This window comes from Aythya marila (assembly GCF_965140915.1).
Source record: "Aythya marila genome assembly, chromosome: 14".
NCBI classification, from domain to species: domain Eukaryota; kingdom Metazoa; phylum Chordata; class Aves; order Anseriformes; family Anatidae; genus Aythya; species Aythya marila.
The window spans coordinates 14,048,337-14,067,661 of record NC_139055.1 but is presented as its reverse complement, the minus strand read 5'-3'; the positions used below and the strand labels follow the sequence as shown (position 1 = coordinate 14,067,661).

The 19,325-nt window shown below is 50.1% G+C and overlaps 2 protein-coding genes across 2 annotated transcripts; both read right to left on the bottom strand.

Moving 5' to 3' along the window:
• Nucleotides 1-171: 171 nt before the first annotated feature.
• Nucleotides 172-7,149, bottom strand: RBM22 (RNA binding motif protein 22). The gene is made up of 11 exons (XM_082771536.1): nt 7,047-7,149; nt 6,476-6,529; nt 5,528-5,557; nt 4,634-4,766; nt 4,250-4,350; nt 3,860-4,032; nt 3,077-3,277; nt 2,409-2,573; nt 1,845-1,933; nt 1,155-1,286; nt 172-486 (listed from the first exon to the last, which is right to left on the bottom strand). Exons 1-11 carry the CDS (start codon nt 7,098-7,100, stop codon nt 356-358), a joined length of 1,263 nt encoding a protein of 420 aa, XP_082627662.1. The 5' UTR covers nt 7,101-7,149; the 3' UTR covers nt 172-355.
• Nucleotides 7,150-8,611: 1,462 nt separating this feature from the next.
• On the bottom strand, nt 8,612-18,917 carry DCTN4 (dynactin subunit 4). Its single transcript, XM_082771535.1, has 13 exons — nt 18,725-18,917; nt 17,924-17,994; nt 17,367-17,545; nt 16,419-16,462; nt 15,543-15,650; nt 13,932-14,005; nt 13,723-13,835; nt 12,308-12,417; nt 11,242-11,315; nt 10,775-10,829; nt 10,179-10,286; nt 9,790-9,887; nt 8,612-9,108 (listed from the first exon to the last, which is right to left on the bottom strand). Exons 1-13 carry the CDS (start codon nt 18,857-18,859, stop codon nt 8,895-8,897), a joined length of 1,383 nt encoding a protein of 460 aa, XP_082627661.1. The 5' UTR covers nt 18,860-18,917; the 3' UTR covers nt 8,612-8,894.
• Between the last annotated feature and the right edge of the window lie 408 nt (nt 18,918-19,325).

The following is a 19,325-nucleotide window of genomic DNA, read 5'->3' as shown; positions in this document are numbered from 1 at the left end:
AGTCCACGGTGTTCAGACTGAGGATATCAAACGGGCTTGAAGAGGGTTTGGTTTTTGTTTTTCCAGAAGTTTATTTCAAAAGTGTGCAAATGGGATACACTACGAGCACTGTAATCCTGGTACACCTGATCCACAGCCCCCCCCCCCGACAGCCCTTCTGCCTGCCCCCCACCCCCCCGGTACTAAACGCAAGACCCGGGCTGCATCGACGGTAACGGTGACGCGGAGCTCAGCCTGCCCAGCGCCTGCAAGCAGGGAAATAAGGCTGCTCTAGCTCACCCACAGCTCAACATACGGCACTACCATGGTAACTAGAAAATGACATTTACTTAAATGACAAGGGCGAGACGATGTGCTAGGGGCTGCTGTGCTTTCCCGCGTGGGCACCCATCCTCTGGGGATCTTGGGACGGGTAGTGAATGGGGCCCGGAGCTCTCATGAAGGGAGGCGGCGGCCCCATGGCGTGGAACATGTGTGGTCCAAAACCTGCAGGAAGAGTTGTCGCGTTGAGACACAGCACGAGAGCAAACCCCACAAATGTCCCGCTGTTTGAAACTGCCGATGGAAACCGCTTGGCCACCAGCTGCAACTCAGAGAGGCGCCCAGCTCCCACAGTTCCTCAAATTCCTTCCCTCTTCCCAGAGGAACTGGGAGCAATCCTTACCCAACACATTCCTAGTCCCAGATATGAGCTGCTGGGGGACTGGCATGGGTGACTAACGCCAAGCTAAATGCTTTCTGCTCAACTGTGGAGCAACCAAAGAGTCTGACACCCCACAAAAAAACCTCCAGACAGATGCATGTACACAAACACAGGCTTGTGTTCAACCAGCTGTGGAAATACCCCCTGAAGTTCAGGGCAGTGCAGCGTTTACACAGCCAGCAAACGCCCTAGGCAGGTGTGAATACCCATACCAGGGATCTGTAACGTGCCTGAAAACTTGCAGGTGAATACCTACCACAACAGGCAGCTCAGTTTAATCAAACTGTGCTGACAGCTCCTTTTATGGCATCGTTTCAGCCTGTATCATCAGGAAAATCAATGCAGGGATGCCTCAGTGCTGCAGTTAGGCTGAGCAAGGAGGAGCAGACCTCCAGCCCGCTGCGCTGGAACACCAATTTAGAAACCCTCATCAAAGAGGAAAAACAAGTACCTGGAGGTGGTGGCGGAGCAATGCCAGGAGGTGGTGGCAAGGCAATGTTCACCACAGCTGGAGGGCCACTTGGAGGTAGGTTGAAGTAATTTGCAGAAGCCTCCTCTTCTGCAGCTGGAGGAGGTGGGAGAGCTGCAGGAAAAAAAACAACAAACACGTACTGTGGTTATGGAAAACCTCATCTCTCCATCAAAAAATGCAGGCACATCTGCCTCCGAGGAGGAGGCACAACCAATTCTTCCACAAGGGCAAACTGCTGCTGCTGCCACATGTTCGAGGTGGAGCAAGGAACAGGACTGCACCAACCCCCAGAACACTCCCCACTTTAGTCCAGCAGAAACCAGCTTTGCTTTTTCCTTCACACAACACTCAATGAATTACAAAAACGTGAAGCAAGACGTGAACAGCGTGGGTTGCCAGTATCTTGGACCTGAGTAACATTAATTAATGCAGCCTTAACTTTTCACTCATCACATGACAACCTCTCTTTCCAGCAAGAATTTGCTTCTAGACAAAGCTCGTTTCCCGTGCCAGGTTTTATCTGCTGCAAACCCACAGCCAGTGACTGCTCTGGGCTCACCAGTGCCTCTAGTGTCCTGAATTTAAAATGTTCTCGGAGGCTGAACACCAGCCTTTCTTGTGGAAGAAGGTCAGCATGAAACGTTTCAGGGATGAAGACTACTCCCTTACCTCCGGGAAGTCCTGGAACTGGTTCCAGCTTTATCCCAGATTCTGTGGTACCTTCTTTGTCCTTCTCTTTTCCTCTTGCTGCCTGAGACCTAAAGAACAGACAAAATTTTGAGAACAAGGATAAGAAAAGGCAGGATAAGCAGATATTTATACTGCAGTGGTTCCACATTATCTAATCTGGATCCATTGCTTCAGGCCAAGGATGAAAACCTCATTGCCAAAGACGGCTGATACAAAGTATGCAAATAACGTTCACAAGGCCTGGAGAAGAAGCAGAACTGTGAAACTCATCCAATGCCCTCAGCCAACACAACCCTTACACAGTTTGTGTCATATCCAACCCAGATCCCACTACTGAAAGAAAGAGACTGCAAGAGAACCCCAACTGTGTATCAACTCAGCACCTACTTCAGCTTAACGTCCAATCCAGCTCCTCAGGGCTGCATAAACTGAACAAAGACCCACAAAAAATGAATTCCACTTAAGAATCGAGCCCCTGAGGGGAATGCTCACAAGGCATCTGAGAAAGAGGTAACGAGTGTGCACACCTCCCACCCCACTCACCTTCCCCATTTGACATTGAGCCTGCGGCCGTTGACGATGAGCTTGTTGAAGGATTTCTCAGCAGCCACTTCTGCAGCTTGCCGGGTGGCAAACTGGATGAAAGCACACTGCTGCCTCTGCACCACAGTTATCGTCCGAATTTCCCCAAACTGGTAGAAGTGATTTCTGCGTGGAAAAACATGCATGTGAAATCCCGTTCCTCCTAGCCGCAGGGTAATGTTTTGGGTGATGAAATCGATATGATCACATCCTTTCTTTTCTCTGTCACCACTTCAGAACAACCACTACAAATCAAGTCTCTTGGCTCCCTTGTGTCATTATGGAGCAATAAAATCACTGCAGCAGCTTTTCTCAGCAGCTAGCTAGACAGAAGGTATGGGGCCTTGTTGTAAAGCATAACAGTACCCCCAAGAGCTCAGGAGAATGACTCATCGTTAAGATTTCTCTCTTAATCAAAGCATTTTGAAGCACGCCTGTTTGTCTGTTCTCCAACAAGCTGGTACTCCTCTCTACTTGCCCACCAACCAGTTCCCCATTAAGGAACACTGAAAGCCAGTTTTGTTTTTGTTTTTATTTCCTTGCAAGCCAGATTCTTCCTTCCCTTGAAGATGAGCAGCAGCCAAAGCATCAAATACAAAGGCACGTGCAGCACAGCTGCACCAACACACCTGAGATCCGACTCAGTGATGGTATCTCCGAGCCCTCCGACATACAGCGTAGTGATGGTCTTGTCATCAGGAGGGTCCAGTCGAGGCATGGTCGATGCTCGTTTCAGCAGCTTATCAGCCACAGGATCGTTAATTCCGTAGTAACGATCTTTGATGTTCTGATCAGCCAGAGGATCGTCTGGATCTGTAGGCTTCTCATGCCTAAGGTTCAGCAAACAAAGCATTTTGTAACACCAGTGACAGCTGCATCAGGTTAAAGTGACTACAACTGCTCCTCTCCCCTCTAAAGAAAGTCTGGTTTATAACCCTGTTGACATAAACAGGCCAAAATGCAACAAAAAGCCCCAAGAGCTTAGACTGCAGCTAACAACACGCTACAGGCAGGACCGCCTTCAGCTCTGAGTGAATGGCACTTCTGAGAGCCGAGCATTCAGCACCACAAAGCACAAGAGCTGGATTTCAAACGGCCTCTTGTTCAAACACAAAGACCTCTGACGGAGGGGACTGATGCCACGAAGGGACGAAATGAACTACGCAGAAGAGCTGCAGTCACTGCTTTGGCCACACACTACAAAACCACGCAGCAAATGCCTCACCACCGAGCCTGTCACAACAAAGATCCATTCAGTGGTGCTGCACGCCAGCTCCTTCAGGTTTCACACTGACCCCAATAATCACTGCATTGTGTCCCCTACCCACTGCAACATTTCCTGCTTCTCAGTCCCTAGGGGAAGATAAATGTGTTCCCTGTGGCCAGATATAACTGTTAAGATGTATGTGTACCTGTAAGGACACTCTTCTCCTCGCTTGCATTCTCCTTTAACCCAGAAGGAGCAGATGTGAGGACGGTTACGTTTGTAGTACGGCGTGGTCCGCGCCAGCTTCAGCAGCATGTCACTGGTGGAAGTCGCTTTTCCTAGCGCGCCCACTGGCCTGGTGCCGTCAGAGTTGGCTATCTACACAGAAGTTAAAAGACAAATGATTTGCTGAGAGCTGTTACAATATCAAATACTGTATAATATAAAAACATCAGAAGTAACGCACAGAATCAAAGGAAGCACGTGATTTTAAGATGACTCGGGTAATTCTTTTTCAGAGAAAGCGCATTTGGCCCCTTCCCTCCCTTGCACACATCCACACAAAACAGAGCATGATTAAACCACACTTGCATACCTCACGTTCCATGTTCTGGGTGTAATACTCTTTATTGACATCAGATTTAGGCATTTCATCCTTAAGGGAGAGTCCTGCATCTCGGACTTGGATTGGCAAACCTAGAATTAAACAAGCAAAAAATCCCTATGAAGCACAAACCGAAAGAACAAAAAATAGCTCCTACATCCTGCATCAGCCAAAGATAACTTATCTACTGCCCAGGTACACCAAGCTGTCCCTGAATCTTGGAAGAGATCTGATCATCAAGATTTGTTCTTCTCAAAGTCTGTCTGCAGACAACCACGCCAATTTCATGCACACGTTTAAAGCCATTTCACCAACTTTCATTTCAGAGGCAAGCAGAACTGCTGCTTCTCTTAGTTAATGCTTTTTGGTACTCACCATACTCCAGGTCAAGCAGGCAGGTCTGACAGACGTTCTTCAGCTTGCTGCACGTCTGGCACACTTCTGTTTTCTTGAAGCGCATGCGAACACCAGGGCACCAGCGGAACACTGTGAAGGGCCTGGCACAAATCTGAGAGACAGAAAGCAGAGAGCTGAATCCCAAAGCACTGAACTTACCATTCAGGGTCTTGCATTATTAAAGATAAATTGGCAGTTATTTGTAAATTGAACAGTCAATGGAATAGCAGCAAGCCCAGTGAGAGGTTATGGGACTTCTGGTCCAGATAAAAGCCACTGCCCTCTACGTTATCTGCAGGAAAGATGCATCTGCAGCCAATGCACGTGCAATCTGAGGAAGGAAAGCATGATTTCTACTCAAACCTTCTCCCTACCTCAGGTAACAACTGATAAAGGAAGCAGGGATGGACCTTAACTTCCATCAAGCCACAACAACTTTTAATATTTCCATCCCTCTCAGAAGTAAACCTGGGTTATTTCTAACAGTAATCTCTGGCTGGCCAAGAACAACATGTTCACAGCAAACCCTAAACTCCAGTTATTCATGCACCACTTAACAACAAAAAGAAACTTGCAACAGAAAGGACTGAACAGAGTTGAATGTTGCAATACCTTTAAATAAAGTACAATGAGATTAGCAAAACCTAAAGATTCTGATAAACACGAGCAAACCCGAGGTCTGTCTAACCAATACTTTGACTGTTACAAGAACAGCCACGTAACAAAGCAGATTGTTGACTGCCCTAAAATGTTATGCAGTTATGTGTGCGTTAAGATGTTAACCCAGATAAGCACTTTCCTGAAGGCAGCAGATATTTTATAAACATCGCAACATATTGCTCCTAGACATGCTTCAAAAGACACCAAACATACCTTGCATTCCTTTCCATACTTCTCTTTGGTCTGAAACATAATCAAAATCAAAAAAGAAAATGTGAAATATCATTAACTTGACCAAAAAAGACTCAAAACATCACAGTTACAGCACTGCGTCCTCTCCCTTACATGCTGCACCAAGGCTCACCCACCCCCATGTTTTGTGCTTAAGTGGAATCTTCCTCAGTTGGTGAACAGGACAAAAATAATCCTAAGAAACTCTCAACCCATTTTAGAATCACTCATTTAAACAGGGTTTGATGAGCCTCGCTTCATGTACTAGGAGAGGTGCAAATGAAATGGAACATTAATAGCTATGTTTAAACAAAGGTGATGTAATTACCTAAACCAAGTACACAAAAACCATTTTTGAACCTTCATTTCTATCAGCAATAAAATGTTTCTTAAAAACGCTGTAATAGCTCTCAGCAAAATTTGTGGAAAGGAAACAAGGAGGGAACCTAAACCCTCATCCTCAGTAACAGAGAAAAGCGGCACAGCACGGCCTGACTCAGCCTGAACGGACAGAACCAAGGTCAACAAGGATTTAAATGACTGCCAGGATGCCTCCCTAAGGCAGCCTTAGCGTACCTTCACGGGTACAAACCCTGCACATCACAAACTGTGCTCATCTACTTAATGTTCCAGTAGCTCCCCGCTCCCTGCAGCACACAATTTCCTGGTCCCAGAGCTTTGTTTTCTGCTGTTTCCTGCCACCTTCCTCCCCCTTTTTGCCCAACTTATTCCTACATCCTGTGCCTACCGCCGTGCCATGACACACCAACAAAGGTATGAACTAGATCCTGCTGTGCACAACCAGCTAATTGGGAGTGCAAACAGCTCAACCTCCTGTTTTCCAGCTTATTTTTGCTCTCAGAACCGCAGAGTCCCCGGGCAGGCATCCGTGACCGGCCCAGCACAGGGCTGCTGTCACCAGGCACGTACCATGCGAATGTAGGGGTTCTCTCCAAGACATGTCTGGCACAGAATAGGGAAATCCTGAATCGAGCAGGAAGAAAGAAAACGCGGAATTAGCAACGAAATCACCGCGGCAGGGCTTAAATCACCTCCTGTGCTAACACACCCGACTGTCACCCACCTGAGCGCTGGGAGGGCACCAAAGGCCGCCCTCGGGCACAGCCACGAGCCCCCCACCCGAACCCCTCTGGTGACAGGCCCGCAGCAGGCCGGCTGCTCCTGCTTTTCCCCTTTTTCCCCCAATTATTCCCCAAATTTTCCCCCTTCTTCTCTTTTTTCTCTTTTTCCCCTTTTCCCCTGCCAGTGCCCGTCCAATTTTCCCCCTTATTCCCTTTTTTCTCTTTTTTTTCCTTTTTCCCCTGTCAGTTCCCGTCCCTCCCTGTCTCTACCCGCCCCCCCCCGCCGCCCCTCACCCCCACACCCCGGCCTCGGGCCTGCCCCACGCCCCCAGCCCCACCCCGTGCTCTCCGAACGGGCCCGTCCCCGTCCCCCCCGATCCCCCCCGGTGCCCCCCGTCCCCCCCCGTGGCGGCGCTCACGGCGTCCTCCCAGTTCTGCCGGTTGTAGGTGTTGGAGCCCAGCGACGTCGACATGGCGGCCCCCGCGCCGCTCCGCCTCGGGGGGAGGCGGAAGTGGCGTCACTTCCGGCGCCGCCGCCGCGGTGGGCGTGGCTAGAGAAGCGTGGGCGGGGCCGAACCATTGGGGCGAGGGGGACGGAACCATTGGGACGGGGTGGGGGGGGGAACCCATTGGGAGCTGGGGGCGAAACCATTTGGGCGGTGGGGGGGGGAAGATGGCGACCGAACCATCGCGGAGGGAGGGGGAGAGCCCATAGGGAATGGGGGGAGAAACCACTGTGGAAGGGGGGGGGGCGCTGCCATTTTTATGCATTTATTCATTTATTTTAACGATTATTAGCGTTATTATTTGCGACGGACAGCACGGGAGGCCGAGAGGCAGGCGGCTTTATTACTACAGCAGTCAAGCAGGAGGGCGGGGGGGGGGGGCACTCACACAGGAGCAGGGACAGACGGACAGACGGACACACAGCGAGGCCATCCCCAGCCATGGGGCTCGCAGGGAGCCCCCCAGGGGGCAATTTTGGGGTGTTGGTGGGGGTAGTGTTTAGGTTAGTGTGGCTACAGGCAGGAATCCCCGGCTGGCAGAGCCCCACGCGAGCATCTTTTGAGTAATGAAGCTGCAGCTTGGTGGCAGGGGGCCTGGCCCCCGCCACCACCACAGCAAAGGCCATGGGACTGTGTCGTGAAGGCAAACGGCTCGGCTGGGAGTGAAACTGGAGGCTCCCGAGGAAGGATCTGCTCCTGGGTGCCCTGCTCGTAATCACTGCTCGCAGCAGGGACTGCGGCCAAGGCACACCGCAGCCAGTGATCCTTCCCCAGCAGTACAATGCTCCTTCCTCCTCCACTCCCCCCTCCCACAACTGGAAAAAGACAAAGCACGAACTTGGACAACCTCTGCAGCTCCTTTTTGTACACTGGACCTAACTTTAACTCTCCACGTTTAAGTACTCTTCACTTGCTATCTTTTAACACACATCTATTAATACCAAGACTGCCAGGCAGCCTCTCAGGACCGCAAAGCAAGGCAGCAGGATCTGCTTTCCCAGCTTGTAATAATCTATCATGCTACCACACCCAGCTCGCAACACAACGGGCTCACAGCGCAGTTGGTCACCACTCAAATCCACGAACACTACAGTACACTACACTTGGAGTTTAAGGGCAAACCGACCATCTCCTTTGTGAAAAGACGCATCACCCTGGCTAAGGAAGCTACACGGGCCAGGGGCTTTTCACGAAAATAAAAGGGTTTCGTGTCCGAGTGCTCCACGGTTACTTGAGGTATCCTACAAGGAAGCAGAAAAAAGAGAAGAAAGCAGCATGCTGCTGGCAACAGACTTGCCAGAACGCAGCAGACCTTGCCACCTCCTAAAATACTTGTTCGAGAAGGGCGTAATTCTGTGTGAGATGAGACATTCACTATCAGGTACGTAACATTAGGTTTGCAGGCTGACATGAAGAAAAACCAATACGGGTTCTTTTTTTTTGTTGACACAGCCAAATTCAGCCAGGAGTAGTGCAAACCTGGAGAAAGCTAGCTCGTTCTGCGTGCTGACACACGTGCTGCAAGTTAAACTAGCCTGTGGCAGTGTAGGGAAGCAGAGCGTTAGTGGGCACTACGATAAGAGGAGAACAAACCATCCCGAAGCACAGCACCCCCACCCCGCAGCCTCCTCCTCGTGGCCTGGCTGGGGCGCGTGGCGCACACGCACACAGCAGAGGAGCTGACAGAAGGTTTCACCAGGGCGCACTCGTTCACCGACAGTCCGTCCTGCGGCCAGCCACCGGGACACAATTCGGGAGCTTTTAGGGGAGCACTGGGCCGAGGCTGAGCTCGACGTGGTGGGTGAGCCAGATGACCTCGGAGATCTGGTCGCCTTCCTCGCTGGGCCGGATGGGAGCAGCCAGGTTTTTGAACTCGTGCTTCATCTTAAAGCTCACGGTCACTTCGCCCTCCTCTTTCTGTGGGGTGACCTTGATGAAAACTCCTACCTTATTGGCTTTTCTGAAGGCAATAATGCTGCAAGGCAGAAAACAAAAGAACTGGGTCAGCCGAGTTCTCAAACAATTGTTCTGAGAGGCTCATTCTGGTGCCGTGTCAGAGGGATGCTCAGTTTACAGCCCGCAGGCTGCACATGCCCTGCCAGAACAATTCTCCTGGTGTGTAGCTTGCTCCCTGCTGCTCTTCTTCCAGGAGACAGCAGCCCCTCCTGCCCCGTGAGCAGGATGTGGTACCCCCTTCATGCTGGCAGCTGCTGACAAACCCACCACACAGAACAGGCCTGCTTTGGCCACACAAGTTACACACCCCGTTGTGCGACAAGGAGAGGCTGTGATATTTTAGCTCCAGTTGCTCTGTAAGAGCCTGCTGAGCATATTCCCCCCTGAGGCCTGGAGGTACCTCAGTTGCATCCCCCACTGCATAATTCTGGGCACTCCTGTGAACCCTCTGCTTACAGAGGAGAGGATTACAAAGTATTCCCAGAATCAGTACCAGCACCTGTAACCCAACCCTTGCCTTAGATCAAACATCTCCTGAAGAGTCCAAACCACAAACAGAAAAAAGATTTGCACTGCTAATCTCTGACCGAAATATGTGGTCAATGTAACAAGAAGTACTGACGAGAGAGGAGAGCAAATTACTCGGTTCAAGTGCCAAGTATTTAAGGGGCAGGATGCCCACAGAACAGACCGCACTCACTCAGGGTCATCCTGGAAGTCTTGAGGCTCTGCCAGCTCATCATACTCTGCTGCAGCATCTTTGCCAGCCAGAATTAGCTCCTTGGGAGGAACTGCCACCTGAAATGACACAAAGAGAAGCAGCCTTTTAGTACTCACCATGTACACTATGAGCAGGATGGAGCACTCCCCTTCTGAGGTCTGCTTTACTATGGCTTAACAGAAGTGATTCATCCTTGGCTTTCCTCTCTAACAGCACCCAGTTACCACTCTGCCTGGGAAGTTGTGCATTTCTCCCTTGGGCTCTGGATTCAGTGAGCAGACACCATTTTAAAATGCATTATGAGCTGACGCTTACATTGGTGATGGTCATTTAAGCCTCCAAGGAATAAAATCAGGAGGGCACAGTACCTTGGCAGTGCTGTTGATGTTGTCAGGGTCTCCCTCCTCACACTCCAGCAGCGTGACGTGCGTGATGTTCTCCACCGGATTGGTCAAAGTCAGAAGAACTTGGCTTTCCTGGAAAAGATTCAAGAATCCCAGGTCAAGAAGTAATTATTCTAAAAGTCACCTTTACTGTGAGCACCTCCACGCCCTGTGACTGATTAACACCTTCAAAATTGTCTCAGGTACTCAAAGGACTGAAAGCAAAGAGCCCCGTTCTGTATGAAAGGTGGCAATGTCACACAGCACTCTTTTTAATAGCAGAAATGCATGTCTTTGGACTCTAGCCCAGATAGCAACCCCACACCTTTTATTCACCAGATATAATCATGTACTTGCAATGCCAGACATCACAGCACACTGTGATCTACTCATGCAGAGTGACAAGTACACGCAGCATTATTCTGACCACTCCCTTAAACCCTGTGCCCTCTCTGCAAGGAGCGGAGCCTTCAGGAAACATTCATCACACCGTGCAAGCTCCCAAAAAGATCCCCCATGCACACCTCTCAGCTGTGACTCACCATAAAACGTTTCTGGAAAAAAAAAAAAAAAGCACTGACCTTCATGTAGCGCAGGTTGGGAATGGACATGATCCTCACTTCAGGGATATAGTTCCTGCAAGGAGAACAAAGGAAATGGGCACAAGGAACTGTGCAGCTGTCTGCAACCTAATACGTAGTCACAGGCATCCAGCAAGACATGTTCTACACTACAAAAGTTTAGCTTACATCAAACAGATAAATAAAGTGCCCTTTTGCTATGTAAGGCTAATCCTTTTAACTCCTGCTGTGAAATGGGGCTGGAACAGCTCACCATCCCTTCTTTCAAACTGAAGTTTTCAGCAGATTATGAAGCAATCTTACTGAAAATTTACCCATAAAATACAAAAGGCAATTACATCATTGTAAGAAATGACACAATCAATCATAAAAGAGGTCAAATCAAAAGTACAAAAGAAATGGAAATACAAGGCTTTAACTAAGCGTTGGTAGGCAGTTGTTACCCCCGGCCCCTGCATCTTACTTACACAGCAACCAGCTGGATCTTGAACTTGATAGATGTTGGATTGAACTCTGGTTTGCTCAGGTTATGCTCACATTTCTAGAAGCAAAGACATTTTAGTAAACACCAGAAAACAGCGTGCAGTCACAAACTGATGAATCAGAGCTGCAGGCACAGTGCCACCAGCCACAGCACTACCCCTCTAGCACAGCGCACGTAACAGCTAACGTGGGGTGCACGCAGTCAGACCGGTGTCAAGTTATTCATATTTTTGAAAACGTCATTCCAGCAAAGCTACTGCAATCTCAGAAACACAGGATTCAGAACCAGGATGAAAAATACTCAGACACTGAATGCAGCAGGAAGAAGGCACAAGTAACTGCAGCCCTTTGACTTATACTCCAGAATCCATTAAATAGCCAACAGCTGCAACCCAAAACTGATCCACTCACAGACTACTCTTCCAATACAGGCCCAGCCTGACGTTAATTATTTCTGAGAAAATAATCTGCATTTGCAAAGCATTTTGCATCCTAAATACTTAGGAGAATACTGCTCTATTAGCCTGGGAACTAGATCAATATCCCCATTTCACTGAGAAAGCAAGCAGCTTTCTGAAGATGATGTAGCAAGCCAAAGGCAGAACTTGGATTTACTTCTTGCTTGTCTTTACTTTGCAGCACTCTGCTTTTCCACTCTTTCTGCCTTCATTCCAGGGGCAACTTCAGCACTCTACGGTGCCTATCACTAATATGTTGTTTACTGACTTGATTTTTGTCTTTAATAATAGCAGAATTTTGTAATGCCAACTGTACGGGCTGCCTTCTGTAAGTCCTCTGCTAGGCACGGTGCACAGACACTTCTGCAAATTCACCTTTGTGTGTCTTTGACAGTGTGGCTACCCCTTCACATTCGTAGTCACATCAGAGATGTGACAGTTTCCCTTGTAACTGCTAACAGCACCAAGAGAACGTTCTAGAGAACTTACAACAACAAGAAGCATTTGAGCAGCTTCTTCTAAAGAGAAATACAGAGCCCGTTTCCCCACAACCCAATTCCTGTGAGCCTACAAGTGCTGTTTAGCCACCTACCCGACAGCGCAGCGAGCGTTTGATCAGGAGATGCTTGTGACGTGGGTAGAGCTGGGAAGCACAGATCGGCTGGAAATCGGGCTGCAGCAAACGCTGATGCAGGGTCGTCACTGGGTGCACAAGAGAAAACAAACCAAGTTTAAGTCTTACCCAGGCACTGGAACTCAAGCTAGACTGTAAATATGTGCTGTGCTAACTGCAAGCGCGCAGTGCGCTGTGCAGAATTTAATTTCACCTGCACCCACTAATTCAGAAGCCACTGGTAAGTGTCACTGTTCCTAGCAGTGAATGAACACAAGGGTAAGAGGGGTAAAAAGGGCTGCCCTGACTGGGCATGGTAACATTTGTACAATACAAGTGCCAAGCCAGGAGGAACAAGAAACTTTGATCTGTTTTTGAAGCTCAGCTGAGATGGCAAGAGTATTTTATTGACATCTAGAAAACAAACCATGCTTTTGCAAAGGGCAAATCAGATTTCATAGCTTTGTTACTGCCACAGCGGGGCACTGCGCAAGTCGAACATCCAGCTTCTCCGTAAGGAGTTTGCATAATTCAGACTCACGCAGAGAATTAGTGACTGCATAGTTCCTAAGGCAAGGAACCACAGTGGCCAAACTCCCCGTGGGTTTCTCCCCCAAAACAGGCTCCTGGTGAATACCCCAGTGCCTAACAGGCCGCGAGCCACCTGGCAGCCCCCCTGCCAGGGAACCACTGTGAGTTGTCTTCTCCACCAGCATCGTATTTTCACAACTCTGACGGAGTCTTACCACAAAGATGCTCTGCCCCGTTCCAAAAAGCCCTCATGAACTGATGCTGGTGGACTTTGTGGTCCCACAGAACTACTGAGGACATCTGACCTGCTTAAAGCCACCTCAGCAGGAAGTCCACATCGCTTCCTGTACCCGCTGTTTTATCCCATTCGCTCCCCAGTTTTCTGGGCCAATTTACAATATTTGCTGATTAAATCACGAGCCAGCTAAAGCGTCCGCAAGCTGTTCCAAGCTGATGTCAAAATAACGCACAATTGTTACTGAACAGGCCAATTAAAGTGCCAACTCCCCAGCAGCCCAACCACTTCCTTATTTCCTGCTACTATTTGAAAAAGAATGTCAGCCCTTTCCTCCATCCAAATCTTGACATTTCGCATGCAGAGGAACCAAGACCAAAAAAAAAGAGGAAACAATAGTAAAGAGGCCTGCTGGTTTTGGCTCTGAGCTTTTCACATATAATACAAAGCTGAGCTGCAATCAAAATTACCATTTAAAAGGTCAAAAAAAAAAAAAAATCACACCATTTCAACAACAATGTAAAAATTTCTAAAACCTCAGAGCACTAGGAACTCTACTGGCAAGTCTCCAAGCACTGCCCATGTTATAAAAGGGAACGGCAGAAGTGCCAGGACATTAAGGCATTACCCTCTGTCAGGTTGATTGGTCTGGTGTAGTAATCCTCAGGAAGAGGTTCCACTTCTTCCACTGCATCAGCTGGCTCAATCTTGATCTCCTTTTGGTCTTCGCCTTCTTTCAGACTGACGCAAAATAAGGGAAAATGTGGTCAGAGAGAACACCTCCTCCCCTACACCTCCTGTCCTTCCCACAGAGATAACCCCAACCCAGGAACTCACGAGAGTCCAGCGAGAGCACTGATCGGGGCGCCGGGCCTCTGGCGTTGAAGCCTGGTTCCCAGGCCGTATTTGTCCTACAGGGAAAAAGGTGCTGTCAGAAAATAGTTTCTGTCCTGCTTCCTGCCAGGACAAAAAGACCTCCTGCAAACTCACCCTTTAAAACTGCATGACAAGCATAGGGAAACAAGCAAATTAAAGCAAAAAGGGAAAGGTATTCAAGGTCTCTCAAGATTATTTTTCCTGCTCAAGCTGTTAGTAAGGAGAAAACAATTACCACTACGCTGCAGACTGGAAGAGGCAGGTGTGTGTGTACTGCTTATAAAATTGTTTCTTCCCTTAACCACCAGCCTGCACTACTGACGTGTTCTCTGTACTGAACAAGTAGTGCAGAATGAGAGTTCAACTGCCTAAGAACTGGGTAAACACGATTATGTGTCCATCTGAGACGCTCTGCAGCACTCCTAGAAGCAGCTGGAGCGTTCAGCTTCCTCTGAGCCTTGCAGCTCTAACTTAGTTACTCTGACTCTCTCGCAAGGCACCACGGCTCGGCAGGAACAGCTGAGCTACCCCCCAGCTCCCTACAGCTGAGAAGCACACAAGACGTTAGGAAGCAATCTTCCTTCCGGGCAGAGCTGAAAATCCAATTCTCACCAAATGAGAAATGTGAGCGTCTGCCCTGGTGATTCTTCAAGGATCAGGAGACTGATGTCAGCGCCGTTTCCCCCCGGCAGTTAAGATGTCTGTGTCTTGGCCAGGCTTTGTGAAGGAATGCTTTTAAATCACATGCTACTTACCCAAAGGCACTGCCTGCTTCTAAGCTACTAAGCAGTACTTCTTGTACCACGTTCCCCTCTAACTAGCTAGCCCTCGGGTGCCTTTGTTCTAGGCACGTCCAAGTCAGAGGCCCTGAGGACAGGTGACGAGCAGGACACGTTACTGCCCTTCAGTTGGTACCGGGAGAGCTTTAACACCAGCAGAAACCGGGAAGAGACTTACCACTACGTGTATAGTGTGTTGCTGTGGAGAGCCCCCAAAATAGCAGCAGGTAGCAACGGAGACAAAAAATGCAGCCATAAGACACAAGCAAGGGCACAGAGCAGGCACAGTTAATTGAAAAGTAGCAAGCGTACGCAGTCACCTAGCTGAACAAAGTAAGCATTTACCTGGCAGGTACAATAAACAAGTTATTCAGGCCACAATTGAGTGTTAAAGTTCAGTTCAGTTGAGATTTCACGCAGCAAAGCGCAGGATAATTCTGATCTGTTACCGAGCACTGGTATGAAACTATCCTGAGAGCTACCACTGGTATCATGAGTGCAGTTGTGCTGCATTTCACTGCTGGATAACGTGTTCCTTCAGATGGCAGCTACAAACCCTTCTGGTGCTATCAGAGAGGACTATCAGAGAGTGAGGCAAGGCAATACACAATGCGTGCAGAACTGCTCGCCCCCAAAGAAACCCAAGTGCCCTAGCGCATTTTCTTCATGATCTCAGTTAGGAACAAATAAAGAAGCAGAGCAGCCCTATCATGCTACCACTCATCTAAGTTTCCAAGCTGCTGCTGCTGCACATCGCTTCTCCTGCACTGGCAGCACGGTGCTCACAGCTCACCGAGAAGGCCAGCGGCATGTAGTTTCGGCGTCGCACCAGCTTCTTGCGGTCCCGCTCGATCTTCTCCTTCTGAGCCAGCTGCTGGTAGTACTCCACCAGCTTGTTAATCTGCAGGGGCGAGGAGGAACAGATACACAGTGAAAGGAGAACAAGCGCCAGACCAGCTGCAGGAGCCGGCGTCACAGTATTTCTTTGTCTTAACTCTGTGTCTTAGTAGATTGCGTTAGTGCTGCAATCAGCATCTCCCCACCCAGAGGCTGATTTATGTTTAGTGCAGAGCCCTGACTGGTGGCAAGGAAAGGTCACAGAGGTGCAGTTCTGTTTTCCAGATCCTGTAAGCACTGCTGATCAGAAAATAAGTTCTGTTCACATGAAGAAAGCCCACCAAGCACACTGCATGGTAGTACCTGGACATAAGCCCCTTTTAGAATCAAGCCTTTTCTTCTTCCAGAGCAATGTGCAAGTTTTTAAACTTGATTGCAGTAAGAATTTTAAATGGAGACCAGTAAAGCAAAATCTGATGTGCTCTGTCACAGGTTAGCAGCACTCTCCCTTAGCAGCCTTCCCCCCGTTTCCCCAGTTCCCCAAGACATTCAGACACAACATGCCCACTAGTTTCATTTTAACAGTGCTGCTAGACGTGATCTTTGCAACCAAGTTTCTTCTGAACTTGGATTTCACACCGTGGCATCCAAGGAAGAGCCTCTCAGAGGCCTCCCTTCCACTGAATTCAGTCAAGATAGAGATCATGAGCTGGACCTGGCAGCTGAAGAATTACACAGGTGCAGAAAAAGCGATCGAGAGGGCTCAGCACCTCTAACAGCTCTTTCTACCTGATGCCACCTCAGCCTAAGCACGGCCTTCTCCTTCACTCACCCTCTGCGTGTGTGGATTCTCTGGTTCCTGCCAGCCGCCACTAGCTGCATGAGAAAGAGAAAGAACAAACTCCTCAGGAGAAGGTTTCTTGATTCTACACAGAAATCACCAACACTCGAACTGCATTGGACCTCATCGTGAAACATGGCTTGCCCTGTGCTCACTACGCTTATCATTACAAATCTTCAAGCTCATACCTGCATAACTATCTACCTCTGAAAGCTTTTCCCAGGCAGGTTTGGGTGGAAGTCACTTGCCCAGCTTTTATACTGTGTTTTTAAGCAACTGCTGCTTGACAGATGCTCAGCACAGCACCCAGCAGCATGCAATTAAGTTTACAAGAACACTCTCTTATTTCTAGCTGCCAGTGTCCTCGCATCTTCAGCTTCAAGTCTACAGTCACAGAACACCAGAAATCAAAGAGGACCTGCTTGGTCTACTCAGCCTCGCTCCTGGAGCCAGACAGATGCTTTCTGCATGCCTTACACGTCAAGAAATAGATAAAAGCTTTGTTCCAGTGCTGTCATTAATAGAAAAAAAACAAGTGCAAAGACTAGCACCTCTGAAATAAGCCTGAGTAAACAAAAAGTGACAGAAAATAAACTAGGTTTCTATGCTGTTAGACTGAGCAACTTCAAAGACTCTGAAGGCGAACGAGCAAGCTCTCCAGAAGGGGCAGAGCCCACCGACTGTCAGAGCCCTGTGTTTTACAGCTTCCTCATGAGGCAGGTAACACGAGCCTGGCAGCAGGCCAGATGTTACACGCACTCAGCTCTGCAGCCAAGACTTCAGAGACAAATCATTTTCCTGTGAATTCCCCAACTGTGACTCAAAACCTAGGCAAACATTACACCCACCATCCAGCCACAAACCACCTTTGATTATCTTTTAACTTCCGAAAGACGCCGGACTCCTGCTGTTAGCCTCGTGCCTTTGCCTGTCACTTACCAACAGACTTATCTGCCATGCCCACATCCCGGGAAGTCCAGCGGCAAAACCCACAGGCCAGGTAATAGGCTTTCTTCATCGTAGTTTTGGCCGGGTCATCAGGGAGCGGAGCAGGAATACTGGTGGCCCGGGTAGAAAGGGTGTGCATGCAGCAGGGGCAGTCAAAGCAGTTGGCACACCTGGAAAAGAGGAAAGCCTACGTGTGAGAGTGAGCTGACAAGGCCCAGACGCAGCCCACAGGCACAGGAGAATGCTTTCAATGAGCAAATCATGATTAAAATAATAAACGTTCCTATCTAATGCAGCAGCACTAGAGGAATGGAGGAGTTTAGGGTCAGTGCAAGAATGGCAGCAATGAGAAAAATTTGGGTGATAGAAATAATGCTTCTCTTTGTGGTTTGAGAGCAGGTCACCAAAAAAAGGATGACACCAAGGGTACGTGGCACATTGTGGGAAGGCACTTTGTCCCCTAACGGATTAAGATGTAGTGAGTGATGTGATTTCTGAGGAGAGCTTCAGGTGCACGTGGCCGAGGGAAGCGGAGGACCCACCCTTACCTGTTCTTCTTCAGCTTGGCTTCGGCCGAGGGCATGTTTTCCAGGCAGCTGGGGCAGTAGTGCGAGTCCACCTGCGGAACAGCACAGGGACGGGCCCAGGCACCCCGTGAGGCTCCGGGTTCGGGGATATTTGTGGGGTTTGGCTCGGATCGGCCCCTCCCAGCCCCAAACCGACCCCACTGCCCTCAGCCCCAGGTGCTGTTTAATTAATCCCTACGTGGGGAGGCTCCTCAAAGCGAGGGGCTCAAACCAGACGCGAAGGGGCCCTCCTCAGCCCCCGGGGCTGCCCGTGGGGGCTCCGTGAGGCGCTTCCCGCTTATTTGTGCCGTTATTGTGACAGAAAGCTTCAATAAACCACTTTTTTCTTTATTTTTCACAATTATCGGGTCCTTGGTCACCCACCAGGCCAAACCGTACACACTCCCCAAGCGCCTCACCCCTGCCCCAGGGTCATTTAATTATAATTAATTAACACTGTGGCAATTAGCCAAGAGCAGGCGACGAGGCCGCCCCTCCTCTCGCCCTCCCCCCGCCCTGTCACCCCCCGCCTCCCCTCACACACTAACCCCTCACAACTCCCGCCCCCCCCGCCCGCCTCCACCAATCCCAGCCCTCCCCGCGCAGACTGACACCAGCGCTCAGCCAATCCACCGCCGGCTCCCTCCCCCTCCCACACCCACCGCTCCCCGCTCTGCGCCCGCCCCCCGAGCCGCTCCGCCAGCCAATAGCGGGGCGCGATGAGAAAGAGCGACGGGCGAGGCGGCCAATGGGAGGAGAGCGGCGCGGCCGGGCCGGCGTTACCTCGTGCGAGACGCACTCGAGGGAGCGGAGCTCGCTGCAGTAGCGGCAGAAGTACAGCTGCGGCAGCGGCGCCCGCAGCTCCTTCTCGCCGCGCACCAGGTACAGCACCCGCTCCGACTGCAGCAGCGACGCCATCTTGCCGGGGGAGGTGCGGCCGCCGCCGCGCGCGCGCCGCGCCGCCGCGCTGACGTCACCGCGCGCGCGGGAGGGAGGGGACACGTCATCGCCCCGCCCCCGCCCCGCCCCGCCCCTGCTGGAGGGGTGGAGGCCACGTGACCAGCGGGGTTAACCCCTGCGGTGCCGCGGGGGAGCGGGGTGGGGTGTGTGCAAGGCTGTGCGGTGTGCAAGGGGCTGTGCGCGGGGTTATGCAGTGTGCAGGGGTTTGTGCAAGGGGCTGTGCAATGCACAATGATTTATGCAAGTGTGCAATGATTTGTGCAGCGTGCAAGGGGCTGTGCACGGAGTTATGCAGCGTGCAAGGGTTTGTGCAAGGGTCTGAGCAGCGTGCAAGGGGCTGTGCAGTGTGCAATGGTCTGTGCACGCGTTTATGCAGTGTGCAAGGGTTTATGCAAGGGTCTGTGCAATGCACAATGAGTCAGGC